Source organism: Littorina saxatilis, linkage group LG12 (assembly GCF_037325665.1).
Source record: "Littorina saxatilis isolate snail1 linkage group LG12, US_GU_Lsax_2.0, whole genome shotgun sequence".
NCBI lineage: Eukaryota > Metazoa > Mollusca > Gastropoda > Littorinimorpha > Littorinidae > Littorina > Littorina saxatilis.
Window position 1 is genome coordinate 79467747 of NC_090256.1, and position 26966 is coordinate 79494712.

At 42.3% G+C, this 26966-nt stretch overlaps 1 protein-coding gene across 1 annotated transcript; it reads left to right on the plus strand.

Annotated features, from left to right (window-relative positions):
* The first annotated feature begins 8798 nt into the window (after nucleotides 1-8798).
* Nucleotides 8799-26387, plus strand: LOC138982870 (mitotic checkpoint protein BUB3-like). The gene is made up of 7 exons (XM_070356259.1): nucleotides 8799-8873; nucleotides 9245-9476; nucleotides 11473-11542; nucleotides 13944-14095; nucleotides 14911-15094; nucleotides 18647-18866; nucleotides 21405-26387. Exons 2-7 carry the CDS (start codon nucleotides 9273-9275, stop codon nucleotides 21562-21564), a joined length of 990 nt encoding a protein of 329 aa, XP_070212360.1. The 5' UTR covers nucleotides 8799-8873; nucleotides 9245-9272; the 3' UTR covers nucleotides 21565-26387.
* Nucleotides 26388-26966: the final 579 nt, after the last annotated feature.

Genomic DNA, 26966 nt, shown 5'->3' on the forward strand with positions numbered 1-26966 from the left:
GCGAAAAGCGAGCGTTTATATCCTGATTGCTGCCACTGCGAGTGTCTTGATGAGAGTTCCTTTAAAGACACAGTCCTTCCTGTGCAAACTGAAGTTTGGCTCACTATCTGGAAAGTGAGAATGCTTTGCTAAATATTTCGCCTCTTAAGGACATGATATGGGTTATATGATAATTTGAGGTTTTGTTTTTTTATAAGAAACACAACTGTATGCGTGTTTAGGTGGTATCGGCCATCTGCACTTATGGCAGAATGACCGAGATCTTTTACGTGCCATTGTGGTGACACGGGGGTGGGACATGGCTTCCGTCTCTGGGTCTTCACAAGAGTGACGTTGCCGTTGGTGGGGAAGACGCCCGACAACTCAGCACGACGACAAGTGACAGTGATCTTTTTTCCCTCTCACACAGTCGGGATTGGGCCTTTGCGAGCCGTTCCCACTGGAAAATGGAGCAATTTGTCGTCGTCGCCAAAACGGAAGATAGAAATTGCTCTTTGCTGTTAAGTCGAGTTCACTTTAATCCAAATATGTGTTATGGACATATAGATTTTCATTTTGTAAATAGCTTTTGAAGAGAAAAAAAGTCTTTGATAGGCGTGGATTTTCAGGTTTTTTTTCCGGGTACCATCTCAGATGCTCATAAGTGAGGGCCCCAAAGGGGGGGTATCATCACGATCACGGGAAGGGAAATTTTAGCTTTCACGATCACAGTTACCTTGATTTTTGTTTTCACGATCACGAACACCAGTGGCAAATCACGGTCACGGTAAAAGTTGCAGGTACAGAAAGCACGTGTCAAAGTAAACACAACCACACAGTTATTCGCTCCTCTGGATCTATTGTTTATTCAACACAAAGTGACAACTGTTGCACTTTTTTATTTTATTTTTTTAATTATCTTTCATTCACACATAGAAATACATACGTATCATGATTTGTAATCAGTAACAAGAATGTTGTTTTCATTGGGTTTTTTCTCTCGCTCTCTCGCTCTCTCTCTCTCTCTCTCTCTCTCTCTCTCTCTCTCTCTCTCTCTCTCTCTCTCTCTCTCTCATATCATACAGACACTCACAGGAATATACACTCCAGGGGCGGAGCAGTTAAGCCAGGGGGGGTTACAACCTGGGGTCCAGGGGTAGACCATGTGGGGTACATGGGCAAGGCCCCGTTGGGAGGTCTGGGGGCCCTAGCCCCCCAGAAGCTGAAGAGTTTTAGCTATTTTATGAACAATTTATGGCTTATCCTTGATTTTAAACATGATCAACTCGTGTCAGCAGCCACTCATTTTTTCTTTTAAAGTTAGTATTAAATTTGGTTTTGACAGCCGGGGGGGGGGGGGGGGGGGGTTCCGGAACCCGGAACCCCTGTAACCCCTCCCCCCTAATCCGCCCCTGCACTCATACACATTCAACTCCCTCACTCACACACACATATACATATATATACTTGCACAATTTCACATTTCACATTTCCAGAGCTAAATCTTTTAAACCCATTTTCTCAAAAACTATTGGGTGGATTGAAATTAAAGTACATGTATGTGTGATGGTAGAGTCTATAATCCTGACTAAAGGTCAGTCTTGGAATCATGAAGGTGGGTGAAGGAATATACACTCATACACATTCAACTCATACACATTCAACTCCCACACCCTCACTCACACGCAAGAATACATACTTGCACAATTTCACATTTCCAGAGCTAAATCTTTTAAACCCATTTTCTCAAAAACTATTGGGTGGATTGAAATTAAAGTACATGTATGTGTGATGATAGAGTCTATAATAACAAAATCCCCAACGAACATGACTTTGATCGACTTTGACATGAGGATCAAGTGACCCAAACTGGCACGTCTCCCCGCCATAGTTCCTGAATTTAACCCATTGATAATAAGTTTACAGGCGCTAAAATAAATCCAAGCTTAATGCAAAGAAGCGACAATTAGAATCTATGCCAAGCGTGTCCACGTTGCTGGGATGAAAAACACATTTTTAGTTTCGGTTTTGGCTACACCATAGACCAAATAGCCTGGACCGCCGAGAAATCGCACCTCTCACTCCCTTTCGAAAGACATTTTTCTTCAACGATTTTTGTGATGAAAAGTATGAGTCCTTACAATCTCAATTCTTCTTCATTGCCTATACAGCTTGCTGTCGAATTTACCTTTTTCGTTCAAGGAGAGGCTTCCTTTCCCTCCAGAAACATCAAAAAACGTTCAGCTTCACCCCTACCAAGGGGGCTTCGCCCCCTGGACCCCCACCAAGGGGCTATGCCCCCTGGACCCCCATCTGTAACCCCCCCCCCCCTAGTACCTTCCTAGTCCGGCCAAGAATAGATCAACATACCTTGACATTTCGTCTTCGGAAAGACGGACCCGTAGCCTGACCTTTCCATCAAGGAAGGCATTCTCGCCGCCTGCTTTGGTCTGGTTTGAATCCACAAAATATAACAGAGGTTCGATGACAGTACCGCTGCACGCCATTTTTGATCTTCGGATTCGAATTTGACTGAATGCACTCAAAAGGCTTTAGCACGAAGCCCTTCCATTGGATGAAGTTTGGCAGACCTTTGCAATTAGCCTTCTGATTGGATCTCTTTTTTGTGTGTGATTAGTTCTCTTAAAGGGAAGCAATCGCTGTCAAAATCATATTTCTGAATGTGTTGTTGCTTCCCTTCAATCAGGATTGGCTCCTTGACGAATAGAGGATCATAGAGTGATACAGCTGTGAAAAATGTACGTTGAAAATAAAATGCTTTGCAATAATGCCCATCACGATCACGAAAACAAATGACGATCACGATCACGAGACTTGATTTTTTTGTCATCACGGATCACGGGCAAAGTCCCATCACGATCACAGAAATGGAAATTTCGGCAATCACGGTCACAGAAAGGTCAAAAAACGCCAATCACGATCACGATTTTAAACCCTTTGGGGCCCTCATAAGTCTTTGCAAAGTAGCCGCTATAAAACCAAGACTAATGTGACGTCACATTTCCGCGCAGAGGTCCGGGACGCGTGTAAATCAACGCCTGCGAAGGCAAAATTTGGTGTTTTTCACGTCGGGGCCGAACGAATGCATACATGATTCGTTTTTCGTTGACTCAAGGGTGTTTGGGTGGTGTTTTCAATTCTGTTTTAGGTTCCATCATTATGTGGTCTGTTAAAAAGTAAAACATGTTTTTGAAGGGGCAAAAAGCGGACTTATGAGGTGGGTGGCCAGGGTACCTTTCATTGTGGTAGCAGGGATATTCAATTATATACTGTTCGGTTATTTAGTATGAAAAGAAATCTTGAGAAAAAGGCCAGAGAGGGAACTAGGTTTGTTTGTTTGTTTGTTTGTTTGCTTAACGCCCAGTCCACCACGAAGGGTGATATCAGGGCGGTGCTGCTTTGACATTTAACGTGCGCCACACACAAGACAGAAGTCGCAGCACAGGCTTCATGTCTCACCCAGTCACATTATTCTGACACCGGACCAACCAGTCCTAGCACTAACCCCATAATGAAAGACGACAGGCGGAGCAGCCACTAGATTGCCAATTTTAAAGTCTTAGGTATGACCCGGCCGGGGTTCGAACCCACGACCTCCCGCTCACTGGGCGGACGCCTTACCACTAGGCCACCGTGTTGCGGTAACTAGGTGATTATACTAATAATAAATAATAATAATGGACATTTGCTATAGCGCATAATCATATATATGCTCAATGCGCTTTACAATAACTAGAATAAGTTAACGCAACTAATAATAAAACCATACACAATGAACAAGACCCACAATCTACATAACATAGCATACTCAGCATACTCCATGCAAGTAAACACAAAAGTTTAACACACTCCAAGCACGCAAGACCAAGCAAATGGGGTAAAGACAAAATAAATGGACGTTGTGCCAAAACAAAGGCAATTAACGTTGTAACTGGATATTATTAATGAGAGAAATGAGTACAAATGTATTCGACATTATTGTATGGGTAAGGATGGTTTGGGATCGCAAGCGGGGGTGTGGGGCTGGGGGGGAGGGGCGTTGGTTGGGGAGGGGAAGAGGACTCCTATGGCTCATAAAGGGACAGTAAGCTTGCTGAAGTTTAAATTGTGATCATTTAACTGATGTTTCTACTTGGTCATTCATCTTTCACTGTATATATAAACTCATTTTTCTGTTCACACACACACACACACACACACACACACACACACACACACACACACACACACACACACACACACACACACACACACTAACACACACACTAACACACACACACTAACACACAAATACACACACACACAAACACATACACACACACACACACACACACACACACATACATACACACAAGCACACACACACACACACATACACACATTAAACACAACGCGCGCGCAAACAAACAAACTAATGAACGAACAGACGCACAATTTCACACGCCGCGCAGGAACGCCCGAACACACAAGCAGGCAGGCACTCACACACATACGCACATCCACTCTCCATCCACTCCCCCCCCTCCATTCGTCCAACAAAAAACATTCTGCACGAAAAGCATCAAGTATGTTGATTGGTGGTATGTGTACAAGTAGAAGAGTGGTCTTATTCCATGTAAAAGCCGGGACAGATCTGACTAGAACAGTGGTCTTATTCCATGTAAAAGCCGGGACAGATCTGATAGGAGAGTGGTCTTATTCCATGTAAAAGCCGGGACAGATCTGATAGGAGAGTGGTCTTATTCCATGTAAAAGCCGGGACAGATCTGATAGGAGAGTGGTCTTATTCCATGTAAAAGCCGGGACAGATCTGATAGGAGAGTGGTCTTATTCCATGTAAAAGCCGGGACAGATCTGATAGAAGAGTGGTCTTATTCCATGTAAAAGCCGGGACAGATCTGATAGGAGAGTGGTCTTATTCCATGTAAAAGCCGGGACAGATCTGATAGGAGAGTGGTCTTATTCCATGTAAAAGCCGGGACATATCTGATAGGAGAGTGGTCTTATTCCATGTAAAAGCCGGGACAGATCTGATAGGAGAGTGGTCTTATTCCATGTAAAAGCCGGGACAGATCTGATAGAAGAGTGGTCTTATTCCATGTAAAAGCCGGGACAGATCTGATAGGAGAGTGGTCTTATTCCATGTAAAAGCCGGGACAGATCTGATAGGAGAGTGGTCTTATTCCATGTAAAAGCCGGGACAGATCTGATAGGAGAGTGGTCTTATTCCATGTAAAAGCCGGGACAGATCTGATAGAAGAGTGGTCTTATTCCATGTAAAAGCCGGGACAGATCTGATAGGAGAGTGGTCTTATTCCATGTAAAAGCCGGGACAGATCTGATAGGAGAGTGGTCTTATTCCATGTAAAAGCCGGGACAGATCTGATAGGAGAGTGGTCTTATTCCATGTAAAAGCCGGGACAGATCTGATAGAAGAGTGGTCTTATTCCATGTAAAAGCCGGGACAGATCTGATAGGAGAGTGGTCTTATTCCATGTAAAAGCCGGGACAGATCTGATATTGTGAGTCAAATTGTTTTCACTACAAGGAGTATGCCCTTATTGAGTTATCGGCGACTACAAACGATCTGCTGGACTTTGACACTAAGGCATGATTTCAAATACTTCAGTTTGAAGTCGTTGACAACATTGGTATGGGATACGTGCCTTGAAACAAACGATGCGAAGGTAACGCTTGCATGGATCAGAACTCCTTCCATGTGGCATGTAAATCAAGCTCAAGAACCTAAACTCTGTAAACCTTCCAGTATTTTTTAGCACAATCGTTTGAATGATTCCACGATACTGCACCAGCGTTTTGGACACACAAAAACCACTTCCACAGGCAATATCTCGTTAAGATTTTTGTTTCTCTTTCGTAGTCTTCGTACATTTCTATTCCAAAAGAATGATGTGTGCATGGTAGGCCTATATAAACTTAAGGCCTTGATGAGGAACTTAAACAAACATGCACTCGACAGTTTGCAGGGATACCCGGATGCAAACAGAGGTGCAGTTATGGAATAAACAGGCTATCCCACTTGAATTAATGGAAGGGGGGAAATGCCCAATTGTGTCACTGACTTAAAGGCTGAGTCAAGGACTACTTTAGTAGTCCTTGGGCTGAGTCCTTCCAGTGTAAACAATTCGACTCACCAACTCAGACCGCTGCTCAGGCTTTTACATGGTATAAAACTATTCCTTCACTTGGACATATTCCAAAATTTAACAGCCTTGGTGCTTTTTCTGCAGTCTGGGAATTTGTTCATGATAAAATCTATGAAATTAATTTATTAAAAAAAAATCTGCGCAGGGACCAATCAGGACGTTGAATGTTGGTATATGTCCAAGTGGGTCATGTTCTTATCCATTACCAAACGCGGCCTGTCCAGATCTGAGATTGTGGGCGGATTGGTGCTAAGTGTATACCGATAGAGCCAGCCTACATTATGTAAGCTGCACAAGATCGCCACAATAGTAAGTAGTATTGAAACAGCAGTTTTCCGCTCATGGTTTTGCTTGTGAATGCTCCCTCGAAATCGGCGTATGCTGCCTGAATGGCGGGGTAAAAACGGTCATACACGTACAAATCCACTCGTGTGAACATGGAAGCCTAAGCCCATGAACGAAGAAGAAAAAAAAGAAGAAGCTTCTGAATGCATATTTCATACCACCATATCATTTGTTCCACTCTACATGAGCCTTAACGGCGCTCAGTGTGCAGACAGCGGTGTGCATGTGGCTCGGTGAGATAAACGCAAGGAAGGAAGTCAGAACGGACGTTAGGATTGTGTTAAGAGTGCTGCCATCAAGCCTGGCTTTTCAACATGCATGACTGACGACTCGACACACACACACGCACGTACGAACGCACACACACACACGGCACACGCATGAACACAGACACACGCACACGCACACACACACGCACGCATGAACACAGACACACGCACACACACGCACGCACAAACGCACGCACGCACACACACGCATGCACACACACACACACACACACACACACACACACCGTCACACACACACACACTCCCACGCATATACACACACACACACACACACACACACACACACACACACACACACAAACACACCATCAAGCCTGGCTTTTCAACATACATGACGGACCTCCAGGAATAAACCCTCTTGCTGAACGAGGCGGGGAGTCCATACTAAGCTTGGTACTGTTCTAGCTTTTGAACCCGAGTCACGACCTCCACAAATTAAACCTAAAGTCTATAGGCCTACCCTGTGTAGCCTGACCTTGGAACCTGCAAGCATTTTTTCACGAATTATTTTAAGCGACAATTGGTTTAAATCAAATGTTTTTTAGAATACATGACAATATACAGACTTTTTAAGACTTGATTTTTGTACTTGACATTGATGGAGGTCTGAAAGGGGACTCCACTCCACACAGGGGCGGATCAGTTCATTTTATGGGGGGGGAGGGGTTCAAAAGTATATTGTGAAGATATGGGTGTGAACTTGGCGCGAAGCGCCGAGCCGACGGCGCGAAGCGCCTATAGCTTGCTCAGTTTGTGCTAGGGGGGTTTTGAAAAAAAAGGATGCAAAATGGTGCAATCTGGTGCATTCTGCAGGATATGATCATTACCAGTTTCAGGCAGCAGATTTTGTCACTGATTAATACCCCCAAAATTGAAACTCAATGTAAAATAAAGAAATGCACCATACAAATATTTTTATTTTTCACTGAGGGGGAGGGGGGTTCCGGAAACCCCGGAAACCCCAGAACCCCCCCTCCCCCCCTCGTCCGCCCCTGCCACATCAAACCCATCAGCCAAGCAGGATGACGCCAGTGATAGGAAAAGAATCTATAGGGGAGTGGGGGTAGGAGTACAATGGGGAAAGAATTCGAAGAGAGGAGTAAGGACGAGTGATTACAAAGAGTAATTGTGGTCATGTGAGTGCCCTCTCAAGTTTAGTAAAACGCACAAAATGACGTCATCACATGAAGCTATCCAAAAACTGAGAAATACGGGATACAAGTAAATGATCCCAGGAATGTGTGGATAATTTTCTTGTCAAAAGTCAATCATTTCAATTCAAGTCTTTATTATTTAGCACATTTTTGTTCAGATACAACAATACTCTATTTTTCGGATACAAGAAGTAGTAAGCAACACAACCAATGTAATTCAAATTCCAATTCACCGTTAATACAGGCTTAAATTAATGCCGCTTGAATTCGGATCCTCATATGATGTCATATTATTGTGTCACAAGAACCGAAACTGACGAAAAGGTAAGAGAAACGGCGGCGCGCACACACACACACACATACACACACCTCACCTCCAACTGACCCCGGACCCACCGGGCCCGGCCGCCCCCCCCCCCCCCCCCTACCCCCCCATCCCCAACCCCGCAAAACATAAAAGCAGAGACATAGATAGAATAAAAGTAAAGAAATCGGCAAACTTTGAGTGAACAGTCCATAAACGGCGTATTAACCTCAAGGTACCAAGCTGAAATTCAATCCCATGGTCCGGATCGAACCAATTAAGACTATTTGGTAAAACTAAAAACTTCGCACTGAAAATGTCGCCGCTGTATTTTTTAAAACGCAAAAATGACGTCTTCAAATAGCGTTGTTAACAAAGGGGCTAAATGGCACGAGCAAATAACCTCAAAAATGTATGCATTTATTTTCAATACTAAAAACGAACACGTTTGGTAGTTTTTAAAATCGTTGTACACAATTGGTTCGCTTCGGGTTCTTTTCAGTACCGGAAAGGAGGGCTGTTAATGTTATTCAGGAACGGTTACTCTTATTGCAACACGCTCAAAAGACCGACGGCGTTCAAATTTGTGTGATTCTTTCTTCGATTTACCGAAGTAAGTAGCATACATCCATAGGAACATTGATAATAATTAGGGGTGATGTTGACAAGTATTACCTTCAGATAACTAAGCATGATCAGAAATGCTGGGCAGTCCAGGAAACGTCATACCGTTCGTCTGATCGCAACACGATGAAGAAAAGTACAACTACAACTTACAAGTCCCCAAAATATTTTATTTTAAATTTGACTAAAGTTATAGTATTTAAAATATTTTTGCTTCTTGTGTAAATATTGAATCCCTTCTTAACTCAAGGGAGTTATATAATATGTAGGAGGAGAGAGTAAATGTGGGACACTGTACTGTGTTCTTGATATGTATAATTTACCACTGTTGTATGATTCTGATTTGTTTTCGATCAACAGTTAGCGCAAACGATCTTCACATTTCATCATGAATATGGGCGAGTCTCCCCATGAGTTCAAGCTGAATAACCCACCCGGGGATGGCATTTCGGCGGTGAAGTTTGGACCAACCTCCAGTCAGTTTCTGTTGGTGTCCTCTTGGGATGAGAGTGTACGACTGTATGATGTGGTGGCCAACACATTGCGGCTGAAGTACAACCATGCTGCTCCTGTTCTAGACTGCTGTTTCCAGGTAAGGCCAAAAAAAAAAATGCTTTGGTTACGGTTTCATGGCCAAAAAAAATAGGGTAGGTAGGTCGATTAAACTTTTTTTGTTTTTTGTTTTGTTTGGGGGTGTTAAACGCCTGGATCTGTCAAATTTAAAAGTTTTTGTTTGGAGGGGGGGGGGGGGGGTAACGCGCGTTGTTTTTTAAAAGTACAAAAAAAGACCGTTAATAACACGGGCGACGGGGCGCAGCCGCTAGTAGCTATTTAAATTTGAACTCACCTGGAAACTTTCAACGAAGGCAAAGATCGTACTTTCGCTGCTACCATCAGTACATCAAATGCAGATTTTTGCTTCGTTTTCTGCACTTCTTCTGCAGCTAGTTCGTCCGCTTCACTGCCATCAGGAGTCAAACGAACACACTTGAAGTGAAGTGATTTGATGTGGAAACTTTCCAAGTTTTCGAGAGTCATGCCAAAGTCCAGTTCGAAAGAGTCTTCGGGCTCGGCACTTATTTTCGTCGACCCAACACATTTTATCCCGAACAGTTTGCCGTCCAAAGTTGGATGAAAATCATGAAAAATGTCCACCAAGGTTGCACTCTTCGAGTACCGACTTATCAGTCGTGTTTGTTCGATATGAACGCACTTTCCGAATACGATTGCAAATGCAGACGACATCTTTTTACGTTCGCGCAACGAACGAACGCACGAGACTGACTTCCCTTGGATATGGGAGTTGTAAAAAGCGGAGTGGTGTCCCTTGTCGGGCTTGTTGTTGTCTGCTCGCCGGCGATCGATGTTTTCTCTGTGCCGTGGTGTTGTCGTTTTCGGTGGGTTTTTGTGTGTGTGTGTGGGTTTTTTTTGTGTATGTATGTGTTTGGTTCATTTTATTTTTAGCTTTAGGACCAAAAAAAAAGTTTAGGGTCGGCCCAAAAAGTTAGGGTCGGTTGGGAAACCGTAACCAAAGCATTTTTTGTTTTGGGCCTAAATGAATAACAGATGATATGTAATAATACACCTGTCCCCTCTTTGTTTGACCCAAGATTTGTCAAGTGGGCAGAGGAAGTAGCGTTTCTTCAGGAATTTTCGTCGTGTTGAACCCAAGGATTTGGCAAGAGTAGACGGGCATGCCTTGCTACATGAGAAAAAATGGCGGCCACACAACTGTCAATCCGATTTACTGATCAAGGCGGGCGTGGTGGTAAGACATTGGCCTCCTAATCGGGAGGTCGTGAGTTCGAATCCCGGTCGCTGGTGGGTTAAGAGTGGAGATTTTTCGATCTCCCAGGTTAACTTTGGTGCAGACCTGCTAGTGACTTAACCCCCTTCGTGTGTACACGCAAGCACAAGTCCAAGTGCGCACGGAAAAGATCCTGTAATCCATGTCAGAGTTCGGTGGGTTATAGAAACACGAAAATACCCAGCATGCCTCCCCCGATATCGGCGTATGCTGCCTAAATGGCAGGGTAAAAACGGTCATACACGTAATGCATCAGAATCTTCAATATGCTGAAGGCGGGTGTGAACTAGAAGAAGAAGAAGAAGTGGCTGTTTGCTGACCAGTGCAGATGACCTTTTCAGTATCACTATCAACCAAAGGTGTTTAATTCTTCCGTAGCCATCCATCAAACCGTTTCGATCGTATACACTCTCGCTGTTTTGTATAGTGAGACTCAGTCAGTGAGAGGCTAAAATATGAAGCAATTCTCATGTATGACCTATGCAGGCTAGATAAATACCTCTCTTTAAGGAGATGTCCAAGAAGTTTATCTTTGTAAAGTTTGCAAAGTACAGTTTGGTAATTTTTTTAGTTAACTTTTGTTGTTGTTGACAGGTTAAAAAAAAGTTCTGGAGTCTGGGAACCAAAAGTTGGTCTGAGCACCATATTATGAAATGTTTAGGATGACTTATTAAGTTATTATACTTCTTGGGTATGTGACAATGTGTTGAGTCATTAATTTTTATTTTGGATAAAGTACTGCGATACTTATTTATTCAATGTGTCATTTTCTTCATAACAGGATGCAGTTCATGCATATAGTGGAGGCCTTGACAAGCTGTTGAAAATGTATGACTTCAATACCAGTGCAGGTAGGTACACGCCTGAGTTTGAATCTGACTTTATTTGTTTTTACAAATTTGTAATAATTTCGTATAAGGCCAAAAAAAAAAAAGGTCTGTTTACGGTAACATAGGCCAAAAAAATAGGGTCGGTAGGTCGGGATTTTCTTTTTTTTTTTTTCCCAAAAAAACTATATTTTTACGTTATTTTGCAAAAAAAAACAAAGAATTTTTTTTTTCCCAAATGCCAAAAAAAAGTCTAGGGTCGCGCGAAAAAAATAGGGTCGGTCGGGTTACCGTAAACAGACTATTTTTTTTTGTGTGCCTAAACTCAGTAAAACTTGGTATTTTTAAGAATGATAAGACCCTGTTTCCCCCAAAAAATTCCCCAACAGTATACGTGCAGACACTACAGTGAAGTTAACGGCTAGCAAAATTGTTCAGAAATGTTTTGTCTCAAGAGTAAGACAATAATTCTGTATGATTATGAAGACTTGAAGAAGCTGCACACAAATCTTCTTTGTATAATTTCGTTTCATGAACTTGTAGTTGGTTTTAAGTGCCACAATCTTGATATGCCATATTGTGAGTTAGTCTTGAAGGGGGAGAGGGGGGCAACTGTCTGAGACAAATATAATTTTTTTTTATTTTATCAAAAATACTTAGGCGAAAAAAAAAAAAGGTCTGTTTACGGTAACATAGGCAAAAAAAATAGGGTCGGTAGGTCGGGGTTTTTTTGGGTTTTTTTTCCCAAAAATCATATTTTTACGTTATTTTGCCAAAAAAACCAAAAATATATATTTTTTTTCCCAAATGTCAAAAAAAAAGTCTAGGGTCGCGTGAAAAAAATAGGGTCGGTCGGGTTACCGTAAACAGACTTTTTTTTTTTTTTTTGCCTAAAGACAACACTTTGTACAGCAGTCCCTCTCATGAACGGACACCCTTGGGCCATAGCAAAACTGTCCGTACATTGCAGGTGTCCGGTCACGGGAGGGGTCACCACACCACCCCCTCCCCCATACACTCACAGAGACACACAAACAACAGGATTGAGTCTATGCTAATCACTTCTTGTGGCTACTAAACAATAACAAGAAACTCCTAATACTTCTTTAAACGTTCTGTAAAAATGATTTGTATGAAAAGTGTTGAAAAGAAGAGATAAAATAAATCCTCAAGGTAGTGAACACACTCACCATGCACTGACATACGAAAGCAGCCACACAAACACAGCACAGAGGAGCGTGTGCAGATGCTTTGCAAGAATAAGCTTGAAAACCAGTTTGAATAAATAGCAGCAGATAGAGCTGCATGTCATAATCATGTAATTTATTTTTTTCTTGTCTGGCTTTATTGACTGCATGCCGATCATGTGGCATGGCAGTGACTTTTCACTCTTCAGTCGGAAATACACTGTACATAACACAGCTCCCACTCTCCCTCACTAATGCCTACACCAAGCCGTGACAACTGATGCTTGGAAATTGTGTGGAAGAGTACACCTCTCTATTTCTCTCCAATGCTCTTCCTGCTGACATGCAGTGACACCGGATACCCACAGAGTTTAGCCAGCTACCCCTCCACCCCCCACCCCCTCCCTCTCTCTCACTCCCTCCAGCCATGTACTGTTGGGGACTGTGGACAGAGAGGCCAGCTGCACTGTTCACTCAGAGCAAAACCAGTTGACTGTGTCGTAACTTTTGACAAAGCAAGACAACTGAAGGGTTCATAGATTAGGCAACCGACTCACTGGTCAAGGCTGAGGGGAAACAAGAGTATCTTGTCAATGAAAGAGGTTACACACAGACACACGATGCTGAGAACTGTGGCCGGTTTTTCACTCTCTTTCGCTCAGGACCTTTATCGACTGTGGTTTCTGTTGTTTACGTCCAACAGACAAGAATAAAGAGCTCAATGCAGTTTCATGTTGGCATCTTCGCATGTACTCCACTCCTGCCCAAAACTACCCCCCCCCCCCCCTCCAGATGGGTACACGGGCGCTCAAGTTATCAGTGACTGTCATCACGCCATTGCGGCTGTGATCTTTGTACCAAGAGCCGGACTGCTCTGTTATCGAATTTGTTGTGGTGAAAATTTGACGATGGTCTGTCCGTACATTGGAGGTATGACCTGCTGTTGGGACCGAAAATGAGTGTCCGCGTCCACGTTTTGCAGGTGTCCGTTTAAGGGGGGGCAAATATAGAAGGAAAACACTCCGTGCCCAGCAAATGTGTCCGTACATGTCAGGTGTCCGCTCACGCCGGGGGCCGTACATTGCAGGGACTGCTGTATCACTTAATATTTTTTGAGCATCTTTGCCAGTTTTTTTTAAAATATGGATGTTTGAACTGGTCTTTTATATATATATATATATATATTTGTGGCTGTAAGGTTTTATGTTGATGGATGCACATCAATCTGTCTCACACAGAAATGACAGTGGGCAGCCACGACGCTGCTGTTCGTTGCGTGGAGTTTGCGCCTGACGTAAACGTGGTGGTGTCAGGCAGCTGGGATTCTACCGTTAAATTATGGGACCCAAGGGGACCCACAGCCGCTGGTACATTTAACCAGCCAGATAAGGTAATCCTAATCATGTGATAATCTGATCTAACTTGGATGACTGTTTTTAAAAAAATAATTAGCTGGGTAAAACAGACATTGTTCAGAGAAGTTCCTAGCAGCAGAGATTGTAATGCCAATATGGCTATAAAACTAAAAGCCTTGTTTTTCCCTACTTTGTCCCAAGGTCCATGTTCTTTATTTTCTGTGCAGTCTGTGAATTTGTACCTAATTCTTGCTGACATCACTAGCACTTATAAAAGACTGCTGTGTGTACTGTATGGCATATGCACAATCTGAAGGATGGGTTCAACCATTTCATATCTTGAAATGGACCATAAGTGCACTCAGGGCTTTAAGGACTACTTGCAAGCACAAGACTTAGAAATGGACTACATCATCAACAACTGTAGAATGATGCTTTGGTCTTTGAAACAGTTGTTGCAAATTTTGTTGTGGACTATTAATTAGTTCATGTAGCCTACATTGTTCTCAAAGACAGCTTGACGCAATTTTCTGAAGATGATGTTTGCACATGGTTTTGAACAAAAACACAGCATGATCCTTGTCTAATGAAGTATTACCAGTGCTATATTAATATTATCATTTTACCTTTTACCTTTGAATGTGACTTGATGATATTTTAACCTATATTACAGGTGTACACAAAGTCATGTTGCCTGCACTGTTTTCAGACAACTTGACGCAATTGTCTGACGATGGTGTGTGCGTCATACATGGTTTTGAAAAAAATGCAGCGTGTCCTCGACTTATGAAGTATTACCCATGATGTATTAATGCATGTATTATCATGATCATGTCAACCTATATTGCAGGTGTACACGCTGTCTGTGTGTGGCGATCGCTTAGTGGTGGGCACAGCTGGGCGGCGGGTGCTAGTCTGGGACCTGCGAAACATGGGCTACGTCCAGCAGCGGAGGGAATCGAACCTCAAGTACCAGACGCGCTCTATCCGCTGCTTCCCCAACAAGCAAGGCTACGTCCTAAGCTCCATTGAAGGTAACAACTCTGTGAAGCATTAGCGGGTACTTATTTTCTCCGAAAACCCCCGAAAACATTATCTGAAATAACTAAATCTATCTTCAAAGTGAAGTTTTGGACATGCTTGCGAGAAGGCATGCTTGATTCATACTTCATGTACCCTTATTTTTGGGTTTAGAGCCGGATTTTCGACGAAGTTGATGCAACAATTTCAATGCAAGGGACGTAACTCTTGTTATCATAAAACACAAGTATTGATGACGTAATACACAAATGGATACATACACGCTCGCGCACGTAAATGGATAACTTTCATCAGCGATAAACCAAAAGATGCTCTCTTTTTTCTGTCGAAAACCATGTTCAAATCATAAATGAAAACGACAATGACGCTCGCATCGTCTGGTTTCAGTGTTTTTGTGCCTTAGAGTTCACTTTCTTCAAATACTTCTGCACCTGCGTCACTCCTCTCACGAACACGAAAACACAGCCATGGACAGTGAAAGTTGCAGATTTTAGTTAGATTTCAATCAAACATGTCAATAAAACACGATATAAGGACACATTTTTCAAATTTCTCATGGGGTTTTCGGAGAAAATAAGTACCGGCATTAGCTACTGTCATTGTATTATTATTACCTCCCTTGGATCAAAGCTTGTCTCTTGTCTGTGATTTTCAGACCGGGACATGTAAATCTTGAAACAATACAGCAGACTTCCACTAACTCGCGGTCCACTAAATCGCGAATTCGGCTATATCGCGGAGACCTCTTGGACCCCGAAAAAAACAGGACCAACCTTTTTTTTAAAAAATTTTTTTTTTTGTTTTGTTTGTACAAAATTAGTCTCGTAAAGGCCAAAAAATAATACAGATCATGAAAAAATGTTCTATCATAACCACGCTATCTCTCTCTGGGTTCGATGGCCTTTCATCATGCAGTAAATTGTCATTTCATCTTATCAGTCTGTCTGTCTTTCTCTCCCTCAGTCTCTCCAAATACTGTTCTACGTGTGTGTGTGTTTTCAGGTTGTGTACATTATGGGTTGATCGAGACTTGCGAACAAAAGAAAAACAAACCTTTCCCGCGCACGTGCCCCACTCAGTCAAGAACTTTCATGCCACGATTGGTATCGTCAAATTGGCCACGTGCCTATAGAGGTTAAGTGTCTGACACTCGAGTCCAGCTAATTGCGATCTTTGTTAGACGGTCCGGGTGGCCACAGGCGCCAATCAAGTGCTTAAACTGCGCTTCAGTCTTCTGCAATCTAGTCAGGCATGCAATTTAACACTCGAGTCCCGCTAATCGCGATCTCAGCTAGACGCCCCGGATTTTCTACAGGCGCCATGAAGTGCTTCAGCTTCTTGCGTTATAGCAGGTTGTAGAAAAAGCAAACAATCAAAGAAGAAATCTACATGCTTTCTGCCAAAGACAAAACGCGTGTCAACTCAGACTCACACAAAGCAAAACAAAACGTGCGTGCGTGCGTGTTGATAATGTAACAAGTGCTCGTTTCCAAACGAAATAAAATAATGTGGTAATTCACCATGGCTTGCGTTCTGTTCATTGTCAGTTAGTGTGTGTGTGTGCAGCAGTGAGTCACTATACGCGTACAGTGTACGTCTGTGTCTGTCTGTGTCTGATTAACTAATAAGTTTGTGACGACGTATGAGTCGGAGAAGAAAGAAAAGAAATCGTCATCTGCTGATAAAAGAAAACGTGTCATCGCAGTTAATCTTTTGAGAACTTAGTTGCCAACAGAAGCGTCACACTTGCGAGAAACGCAGTAACACATACACATGAACATTGTAGCACAACCACATGACAGGCGTGCGTGCGCACGCGCCCACACATGCACGCACGCACATACACACATGCACGCACACACACACATGCACTCACACGGCAAACGCACACACGCCAACATGACGCTCACAGGCTTTTTGTGACCAACAAGGGAAATAACCGCGTTTTCTCTGACTCAGAAGAGAACGCGGTTTCTTCCCTTTAATTGGACCCCAAACTGCATCGCGAATCGGATATATCGCGATCAAAAATCTTTGGACCCCAAAGACCGCGAGTTAGTGGAAGTCTGCTGTAATTAGTAATGTGGAACCCCCTTTTCAGACTTTCTGTGTTTTATAACCTTGCTTTTCGGGTTTTCGATTCACAATATCTGTGAATATACCTCAATTGTAAGACTCCCTTCCTTTCAAAACCTGATTGTTTACGATTTTGGGCAGTCTTAAAAAGGGTTTCCACTGTACGTGGATGTTGCTAAGAATTATTTTCTTCGACAAGTTTGCTGAGATAGCAAGGAAAGTTTTTACATAAGCATTAACTACGTCCAGAAGTGGTTATTGTTGCCGACACGATTGTCAAATGATTGTATATTGTTTTGTGAGTATATAAAGAAAAACGAAGAAAAAAAATTGTTGCAATGTATTTTCTGTACAGATGCCTCCAATCGTTTGGCAATCAGCAGTCCTTCAAGTGCCTAAGCTTCTTTTTGATCACTGAAAATGTTAACAAAATATTGGCATTGATACCAAAATCTTTTTCAAAAAGGAACAGTTGTCGCCAAGGAATGCCTAAACTTACAGTCACTTTTCCTTTTATAATATCTTAAACCTTGATGTTGTGTTATTGTTGAAACCAGGTCGTGTGGCAGTGGAGTACCTTGATGTTGTGTTATTGTTGAAACCAGGTCGTGTGGCAGTGGAGTACCTTGATGTTGTGTTATTGTTGAAACCAGGTCGTGTGGCAGTGGAGTACCTTGATGTTGTGTTATTGTTGAAACCAGGTCGTGTGGCAGTGGAGTACCTTGATGTTGTGTTATTGTTGAAACCAGGTCGTGTGGCAGTGGAGTACCTTGATGTTGTGTTATTGTTGAAACCAGGTCGTGTGGCAGTGGAGTACCTTGATGTTGTGTTATTGTTGACACCAGGTCGTGTGGCAGTGGAGTACCTTGATGTTGTGTTATTGTTGAAACCAGGTCGTGTGGCAGTGGAGTACCTTGATGTTGTGTTATTGTTGACACCAGGTCGTGTGGCAGTGGAGTACCTTGATGTTGTGTTATTGTTGAAACCAGGTCGTGTGGCAGTGGAGTACCTTGATGTTGTGTTATTGTTGAAACCAGGTTGTGTGGCAGTGGAGTACCTTGATGTTCTGTTATTGTTGACACCAGGTCGTGTGGCAGTGGAGTACCTTGATGTTCTGTTATTGTTGAAACCAGGTCGTGTGGCAGTGGAGTACCTTGATGTTGTGTTATTGTTGACACCAGGTCGTGTGGCAGTGGAGTACCTTGATGTTGTGTTATTGTTGAAACCAGGTCGTGTGGCAGTGGAGTACCTTGATGTTCTGTTATTGTTGACACCAGGTCGTGTGGCAGTGGAGTACCTTGATGTTGTGTTATTGTTGAAACCAGGTCGTGTGGGAGTGGAGTACCTTGATGTTCTGTTATTGTTGACACCAGGTCGTGTGGCAGTGGAGTACCTTGATGTTGTGTTATTGTTGAAACCAGGTCGTGTGGCAGTGGAGTACCTTGATGTTGTGTTATTGTTGAAACCAGGTCGTGTGGCAGTGGAGTACCTTGACCCGAGCCCAGAAATTCAGAAGAAGAAGTACGCATTCAAGTGTCACAGGATCAAAGAAGATGGCATGGAGAAGATTTATCCAGTCAACGCCATAGCTTTTCACAATCTCTACAACACCTTTGCCACCGGTGGCTCTGATGGCTATGTTAACATCTGGGACGGGTTCAACAAGAAACGACTCTGCCAGTTTCACAGGTTTGTGTTGCTGGGCTTACACCTGCTCCACTCTTTTGCACTTATTTGTAATCAATACCTGGAATAACAGGTGATTTTTCATCTTTTTGTCCTTGTATGATATGGTGTTTTATGTTGTACTTTCTTTCTCTTCATCTATATCTATATACGGCTTGTCTGTGTCTGTCTGTCTGTCTGTCGGTCACTTCGCGATGCACGGCGAAAGTTCTCGATGGATCTGCTTCAAATTTGGTGGGCATATTCAGGTAGACCCAAAACACAATCTGGTCGAAGAAAATTTTCAACATGTGCTCTCAGCGCGCAGCGCTGAACCGATTTTGGTTTTTCTGTACATCTATTCGGCTCTACTTCTTCCCGGCAAAGCCGGGTACCCGGCGAAGTGGGTATTCATCTAGTAACTAATATGCGTGTTGTACAACTGTAGATATGATGTGTCTTCAACAAATACCACCTTTCGTATTTCACCATTAGGATGCTGACTATGCCGTTTTCAAATATAGTAATTTGAGTAAAATGCATTTGTTACTGTTAAAAACTGGATTTTAGTTAAACTAATCTGGTAGTCTTCGTAAACTGTAAAACAAAATGTCTTATCTTCTTTCTCTTCTTGTGCTTCTGGTCTGCTCAATAATCCATAAGTAAGTTGCAGAATTGATTTTACAGTGTAGATATCCAAAATATTTTTGCATAAAAAGACCAAACAAGTCGCGTAAGGCGAAAATACAATATTTAGTCAAGTAGCTGTCGAACTCACAGAATGAAACTGAACGCAATGCCATTTTTCAGCAAGACCGTATACTCGTAGCATCGTCAGTCCACCGCTCATGGCAAAGGCAGTGAAATTGACAAGAAGAGCGGGGTAGTAGTTGCGCTAAGAAGGATAGCACGCTTTTCTGTACCGATCTTTGTTTTAACTTTCTGAGCGTGTTTTTAATCCAAACATATCATATCTATATGTTTTTGGAATCAGGAACCGACAAGGAATAAGATGAAAGTGTTTTTAAATTGATTTCGACAATTTAATTTTGATAATAATATTTATATATTTAATTTTCAGAGCTTGTTTTTAATCCGAATATAACATATTTATATGTTTTTGGAATCAGCAAATGATGGAGAATAAGATAAACGTAAATTTGGATCGTTTTATAAATTTTTATTTTTTTTTTACAATTTTCAGATTTGTAATGACCAAAGTCATTAATTAATTTTTAAGCCACCAAGCTGAAATGCAATACCGAAGTCCGGGCTTCGTCGAAGATTACTTGACCAAAATTTCAACCAATTTGGTTGAAAAATGAGGGCGTGACAGTGCCGCCTCAACTTTCACGAAAAGCCGGATATGACGTCATCAAAGACATTTGTCAAAAAAATGAAAAAAAACGTTCGGGGATTTCATACCCAGGAACTCTCATGTCAAATTTCATAAAGATCGGTCCAGTAGTTTAGTCTGAATCGCTCTACACACACAGACACACAGACACACGCACATACACCACGACCCTCGTTTCGATTCCCCCTCGATGTTAAAATATTTAGTCAAAACTTGACTAAATATAAAAATACGAAGACAATACAATGAAATGACAATGTTCCATTTTTCAACCCTAGGGTCTTCCTCTGGAACACAAAACACGAAACAGAGCATATAAAATGACTTTATGTTACAGCATGCATTGTACAGTGGAACTCCCCAATTAAAGCTCCCTCTTTTTTAACCCCTTCACTGCCCACCCCGTATGTAATACGTGGTCATTTTTGGTTTGTCGTACGCCCATAACCGTATCTCATACGTGGGATTTGTGTCACCAACATTTCAGGACATTTCTGAAAACTATATGGGAGGTAACCTCTGTCCAAGTACTTGTAGGGGTTCTAAACACAGTTCTTTCCCATAGACCGTTCGGATAAGCTACTATACCATGTGTTGACAGCTCACCACTTTGCCAAGACATGTTAGTATTCACAATGGCGGCGGAAAGTCCGACCTTAACTCGTAGACCTGTTTTCAAGCGATACAGTGTTCTGGAAGCTCTACAAGATGTGATTTATGGATTACCACACAGAAGAATACTTTTATGGGCTGTAATGTGAGTACCTGATGTTTGACACCAGTTTTAGCAGTGTTTTGCATGGTTTTATGTGCTGCAATGTGTGTGTGTGTAAGTCCGGAAACTGTCATTTTTGACAAAAATGGTCATTATATCAATTTTTACTATAACAATCACAAACAAAGTCCAATGATCATGTCATCCTATAATAGCCAAGGGTATAAGCAAAACACATGCCAAAGATCTAAGAGATATCTCAATAAATGATCGAGCAGTGAACAGATTAGTGAACCTACCGAAGAAAGCTCAATTGGTAGAGCCCTGGACTTGTGATCGAAAGGTCGCTGGTTCGAATACGGGCAGGGACGGACACGGGTCAACTTTATGTGCAGACCCAGAGACGGAAGCCATGTCCCACCCCCGTTTCATCACAATGGCAGGTAAAAGACCTTGGTCATTGTACCATCCAGCCTGTTGTGGTTTGCAGGTACCCCACAAGCATCGCATCCCTGGCGTTCAGCAACGATGGCAGCGCCCTTGCTATCGCGTCATCTTACATGTATGAACAGGATGAGAAGGACAACGCCCCAGACGACACCATCTTCATTCGTAACGTCACGGATCAAGAAACCAAACCCAAATCATGAGACTTCTCCCACAGTGTACACACATCAAATATTGTTCTTTGAGGGACCAGTTTGTTTCTTGTTTTACAGAAAGATGTACATAGTCTACCCTCCAACAGACTATTTCATCAGACGGAACTAATGAGATTGCTTACTGCTCTTCAGAAGTTTACAAAAGACTTATTTTAAAAAGTGACCCGTTTATTGTGTTTATATTTTTGTAGCTGTTGACTGCCAGCTTGTGCACAAGAGACTCCATGTATATAAAGTAGTGTGGACTGATCTTAAGGAAAAGGAAGCAAACATGCGAAATAAAATTGAGACAGCCTTTTTATCAGGATACCAAGTCACAGTACTGTGAAAAGCACATCGAAACATGATGTAAAATAAACAAAGTTAGGCAGACAACAAAAACGGAAGCAAGGTCTCCAGCAAAATTGTTATTATTGCATTTCTCCTTTCCAGCATGTTTTGTTTGTTAGCTTGTATGATTTTACATTTAGCAAGTTTGGACTAAATGAATTCCGTTTGACTGGGAATTGAGACGAGGGTGGTAATGTATGTGTGTGTGTTCGTATATATGTAGAGTGATTAAACTACTGAATAGATCTTCATGAAAGCTCACAGAAAAATTCTTTCAGATGATATTGCCCCCAGTTTCTGTGAACACTGTGTTACTATTGTTGATGTGCTTTAAATGTGTAGTAATCAAAAAAACAAACTAAAAAGTGGATAAAAATACTAGTAAAGCATTTACAGGTACATACATATGTATGTACAAACAACTTCAGAGGGGCTTCAAAACGATTGCATCTGAAGTATAACAAGTCGCGTAAGGCGAAATTACAACATTTAGTCAAGCTGTCGAACTCACAGAATGAAACTGAACGCACTGCACGACCGTGTACTCGTAGCATCGTCAGTCCACCGCTCGTGGCAAAGGCAGTGAAATTGAGAAGAAGAGCGGGGTAGTAGTTGCGCTGTGTTGCATAGCACGCTTTTCTGTACCTCTCTTTGTTTTAACTTTCTGAGCGTGTTTTTAATCCAAACATATCATATCTATATGTTTTTGGAATCAGGAACCGACAAGGAATAAGACCCCCCGCGGGTTAGGGGGAAGAATTTACCCGATGCTCCCCAGCATGTCGTAAGAGGCGACTAGCGGGTTCTGTTTCTCCTTTTACCCTTGTTCAGTGTTTCTTGTATAGAATATAGTCAATGTTTGTAAAGATTTTAGTCAAGCAGTATGCAAGAAATGTTAAGTCCTTTGTACTGGAAACTTGCATTCTCCCAGTAAGGTAATATATTGTACTACGTTGCAAGCCCCTGGAGCGATTTTTTGATTGGTGCTTTTGTGAACAAGAAACAATTAACAAGTGGCTCTATCCCATCTCCCCCCCTTTCCCCGTCGCGATATAACCTTCGTGGTTGAAAACGACATTAAACACCAAATAAAGAAAAGAACAAGGAATAAGATTGTTTTTAAGTCTTCTTCTTCTTCTTCCAATAATGTTCAGCGATCAATGAATTGACCATTACTAACATGTTGGCGAAGTGCAAGTGTGTGTCCTTAACATAAAAATAAAATAAAAAATAAAAAAAAAGAGAAAAAAAATAAAAGGAGAAAAATAAAAAATAAAATAGAAAATAAGAGAAAAAATAAAAGAGGTGGGGCAGGGGGAGGGCGGTTACTGTACCTGTATGGCCCTCATTGCCCTCAAGCAGAAGGCATTATAGGAGGGGGCCTCGACAACATCTGATGGGAGGGAGTTCCAGTCGACAGTGGTCCTCGGGAAGAAAGAAAACTTTCTGTAGTCTGTGCGGCACGGGATTTTTCCCAGCTGTTGGCTGTGGTTGCTGCGACGTCCACTTCGAGGTTGCCGCTTGAGGCCGACGCAGGAGACGCAGGCTTGATCGTTGAGAATCTTGTGGAGCATAGCAAGTCTGGCGCAGCGACGTCGTTGTTGTAGCGTAGGCCACTCGAGTAGCGTCAGCATATCTGTGACACTAGTGGTGTTATGGTAGCGGTTTGTGACAAATCTGGCTGCTCTGCGCTGGACCTTCTCAAGGGTTGTGATGAGCCTGTCGGAGTGTGGGTCCCATTCTGTGCAGGCGTACTCAAGAATAGGGCGGACCATTGTCTTGTAGGCCAGCATTTTGGTGAGGCTGGAGCATACCTTCAGGTTTCTTCTCAGGAAGCCCAGCGTCTTGTTGGCCTTGGCACAGATGTTCTCGATGTGCCGGGTGAAGTCTAGTTTAGTGTCTAGAATGACCCCAAGATACTTGGTGGAGGTGACTCTCTCCAACGTCTGGCCGTGGAGGGTGTAGTTGGAGAGAGGGGGAGAATGGCTTCTGGTGAAGGGCAGCACACAGTACTTGTCTGGGTGGAAGGCCATGTCCCATTCTTTTTCCCATTGTTCTAGGCGTTGGAGGTCCTCCTGAAGCTTGGCTGGGTCTTCTGCGCAGGTGATGAACCTGTAGACGGCTGTGTCATCAGCAAAGAGCCTTGAAGGGGAAGATATCTTGGAGGGGAGGTCATTGATGTAGCAGAGGAAGAGGCAGGGCCCTAGGACAGAGCCCTGGGGGACTCCGGTCTTCACTTTGACAAAGCTGGATTGCACACCATCCACCACGACTGACTGCGTGCGGCCGCTGAGGAAGTTTGCGATGAGGCTGTTGGTCTTTCCTCGTATGCCGTAGTGGTAGAGCTTGTGGCAGAGCAGACTGTGGTTTACACGGTCGAAAGCTTTGGCAAAGTCTAACACCACTGCCTCCGTTGTAGTACCACGTTCCATGGCTGTAGAGACTTCTTCGATGAACTCGAGTAATTGTGTCTCGCACGAGCGGTGTTTACGGAAGCCGTGCTGTTGACCGGTCAGGATGTTCTTGGTTTCGAGGTGGTTCATGATGCCACTCACTAAGATGTGTTCCAAGAGTTTTGAGCAGATACAGGTGAGCGAGATGGGGCGGTAGTTGGAGGGCTTGTAATGCTCACCCTTCTTGAAGACGGGGGCAACTGTGGCTATTTTCCAGTCAGAGGGGACTTGTCCGGAGTGTAGAGATGAGGAGAAGATGGAGGTAAGGATGGGGGCCACTTCCTTTGCGAGTTCTTTGAGAACGTGGGGTGTGAGCCCGTCAGGTCCTGTGGCTTTGTGGACATTTTATTTTAATCATAATTTTTTATATTTTTAATTTTTAGAGCTTGTTTTTAATTCAAATATAACATGTTTATATGTTTTTGGAATCAGAAAATGATGAAGAATAAGATGAACGTAATTTTGGATCGTTTTATAAAAAAATAATTTTAATTACAATTTTTAGATTTTTAATGACCAAAGTCATTAATTAATTTTTAAGCCTCCAAGCTGAAATGCAATACCAAAGTCCGGCCTTCGTCGAAGATTGCTTGGCCAAAATTTCAATCAATTTGATTGAAAAATGAGGCTTTTACAAAAAGCCGGATATGACGTCATCAAAGACATTTATCAAAACAAAAAAAAAACGTCTGTGGATATCATACCCAGGAACTCTCATGTAAAATTTCATAAAGATCGGTCCAGTAGTTTACCGTACTCTGAATCGCTCTACACACACACACGCACTCCCCCCCGCGGGTTAGGGGAAAGAATTTACCCGATGCTCCCCAGCATGTCGTAAGAGGCGACTAACAGATTCTGTTTCTCCTTTTACCCTTGTTAAGTGTTTCTTGTACATGTATAGAATATAGTCCATGTTTGTAAAGATTTTAGTCAAGCAGTATGTAAGAAATGTTAAGTCCTTTGTACTGGAAACTTGCATTCTCCCAGTAAGGTCATACATTGTACTACGTTGCAAGCCCCTGGAGCAATTTTTTGATTAGTGCTTTTGTGAACAAGAAACAATTAACAAGTGGCTCTATCCCATCTCCCCCCCTTCCCCGTCGCGATATAACCTTCGTGGTTGAAAACGACGTTAAACACCAAATAAAGAAAGAAAGAACACACACTCACACACTACGACCCTCGTCTCGATTCCACCTCTATGTTAAAACATTTAGTCAAAACTTGACTAAATGTAAAAAGGAAAGATACTTCATCAGTCTTGCATACTGTGACCGATCATGTTAATTTCAGATGCATTCCCCCCGCGGGTTAGGGCAAAGAATTTACCCGATGCTCCCCAGCATGTCGTAAGAGGCGACTAACGGATTCTGTTTCTCCTTTTACCCTTGTTAAGTGTTTCTTGTATAGAATATAGTCAATGTTTGTAAAGATTTTAGTCAAGCAGTATGCAAGAAATGTTAAGTCCTTTGTACTGGAAACTTGCATTCTCCCAGTAAGGTAATATATTGTACTACGTTGCAAGCCCCTGGAGCAATTTTTTGATTAGTGCTTTTGTGAACAAGAAACAATTAACAAGTGGCTCTATCCCATCTCTCCCCCTTTTCCCGTCGCGATATAACCTTCGTGGTTGAAAACGAAACACCAAATAAAGTAAAGATCAGATGCATTCAGATTATGTCCAGACTGACACAGGGTTTCAGAGAAGCAGCATTACTTTGGTATCTCCTGCATTACTCTTCAGCTTTCCATACATTGGCTGGCTCTGGTTGTATTTTAACAACATAGAATATTTGAATGACAGTTTTTGTTTTTATTGAGAATTAAGTGAATGGGAATCAGTCCAAGTGTTAGTTGGTTATGTTTTCATATTTGCTGTTCCTGTTCTTTCAGTCACATGCCTTGTACAATTTGTTTGGTTGACTTATTGGCAAATTTAAACTTTTTATAGTTTAGGAACAAGGGAAATGATTATGAAGTGATTATAAAGTATGAATGAATTAATAAACCTGATTTGTATTGAAGTGTGAACGTTTTGTTTTAAATACTCCTTGATCGTGTCATGTATGAATGGGAGATGCATGCAGTGACAAAACATTACAACATTAAAATATACAGTGCAATATTCAAACATAATCAGTTTCACGGGATCAACAAAAGCGTACATAATCTCTTGAGGTCACATTTGCATGTATGGACCACAAAAAACAATGTTATGAAAACGACTACAGCAAATACTGTGATGAGAGTACATGCACCTCCCAAGAATAGACATTTTCTGTTGTCCCTTTGGATACTAACCTAACAAAAATGTACCTGTAATGAAAGACCAACTGCAATGTTGGGACTTATGGCTAGTCCTGAGAGTGTCCTTTCATTATAGGTACCACTGTATGTCCATTTTTTACAGCCTTCAAAATCACACAGAAAAAAGTTCAACTTCAATGGCTTACACATCTCCAAAAACCTTGAAGACAAGTCCTCAGATTTGCAAAACTAATAACCTTCAAGAAAACACACCAAGATTCATTGCAAAAGCTTTTATACTTCAGAAATTGTGATAATGAGGACAACAAGATGAAAAACGCGTAAAATAAAAATTCT

Excerpts from the sequence above, each read along its gene's own strand:
- LOC138982870 (XM_070356259.1), top strand. The coding sequence starts at position 9,273 with ATGAATATGGGCGAGTCTCCCCATGAGTTCAAGCTGAATAACCCACCC. Across the intron at positions 14,096-14,910 it reads CATTTAACCAGCCAGATAAG|GTGTACACGCTGTCTGTGTG; the intron begins GTAATCCTAATC and ends CCTATATTGCAG. Across the intron at positions 18,867-21,404 it reads CGACTCTGCCAGTTTCACAG|GTACCCCACAAGCATCGCAT; the intron begins GTTTGTGTTGCT and ends TGTGGTTTGCAG.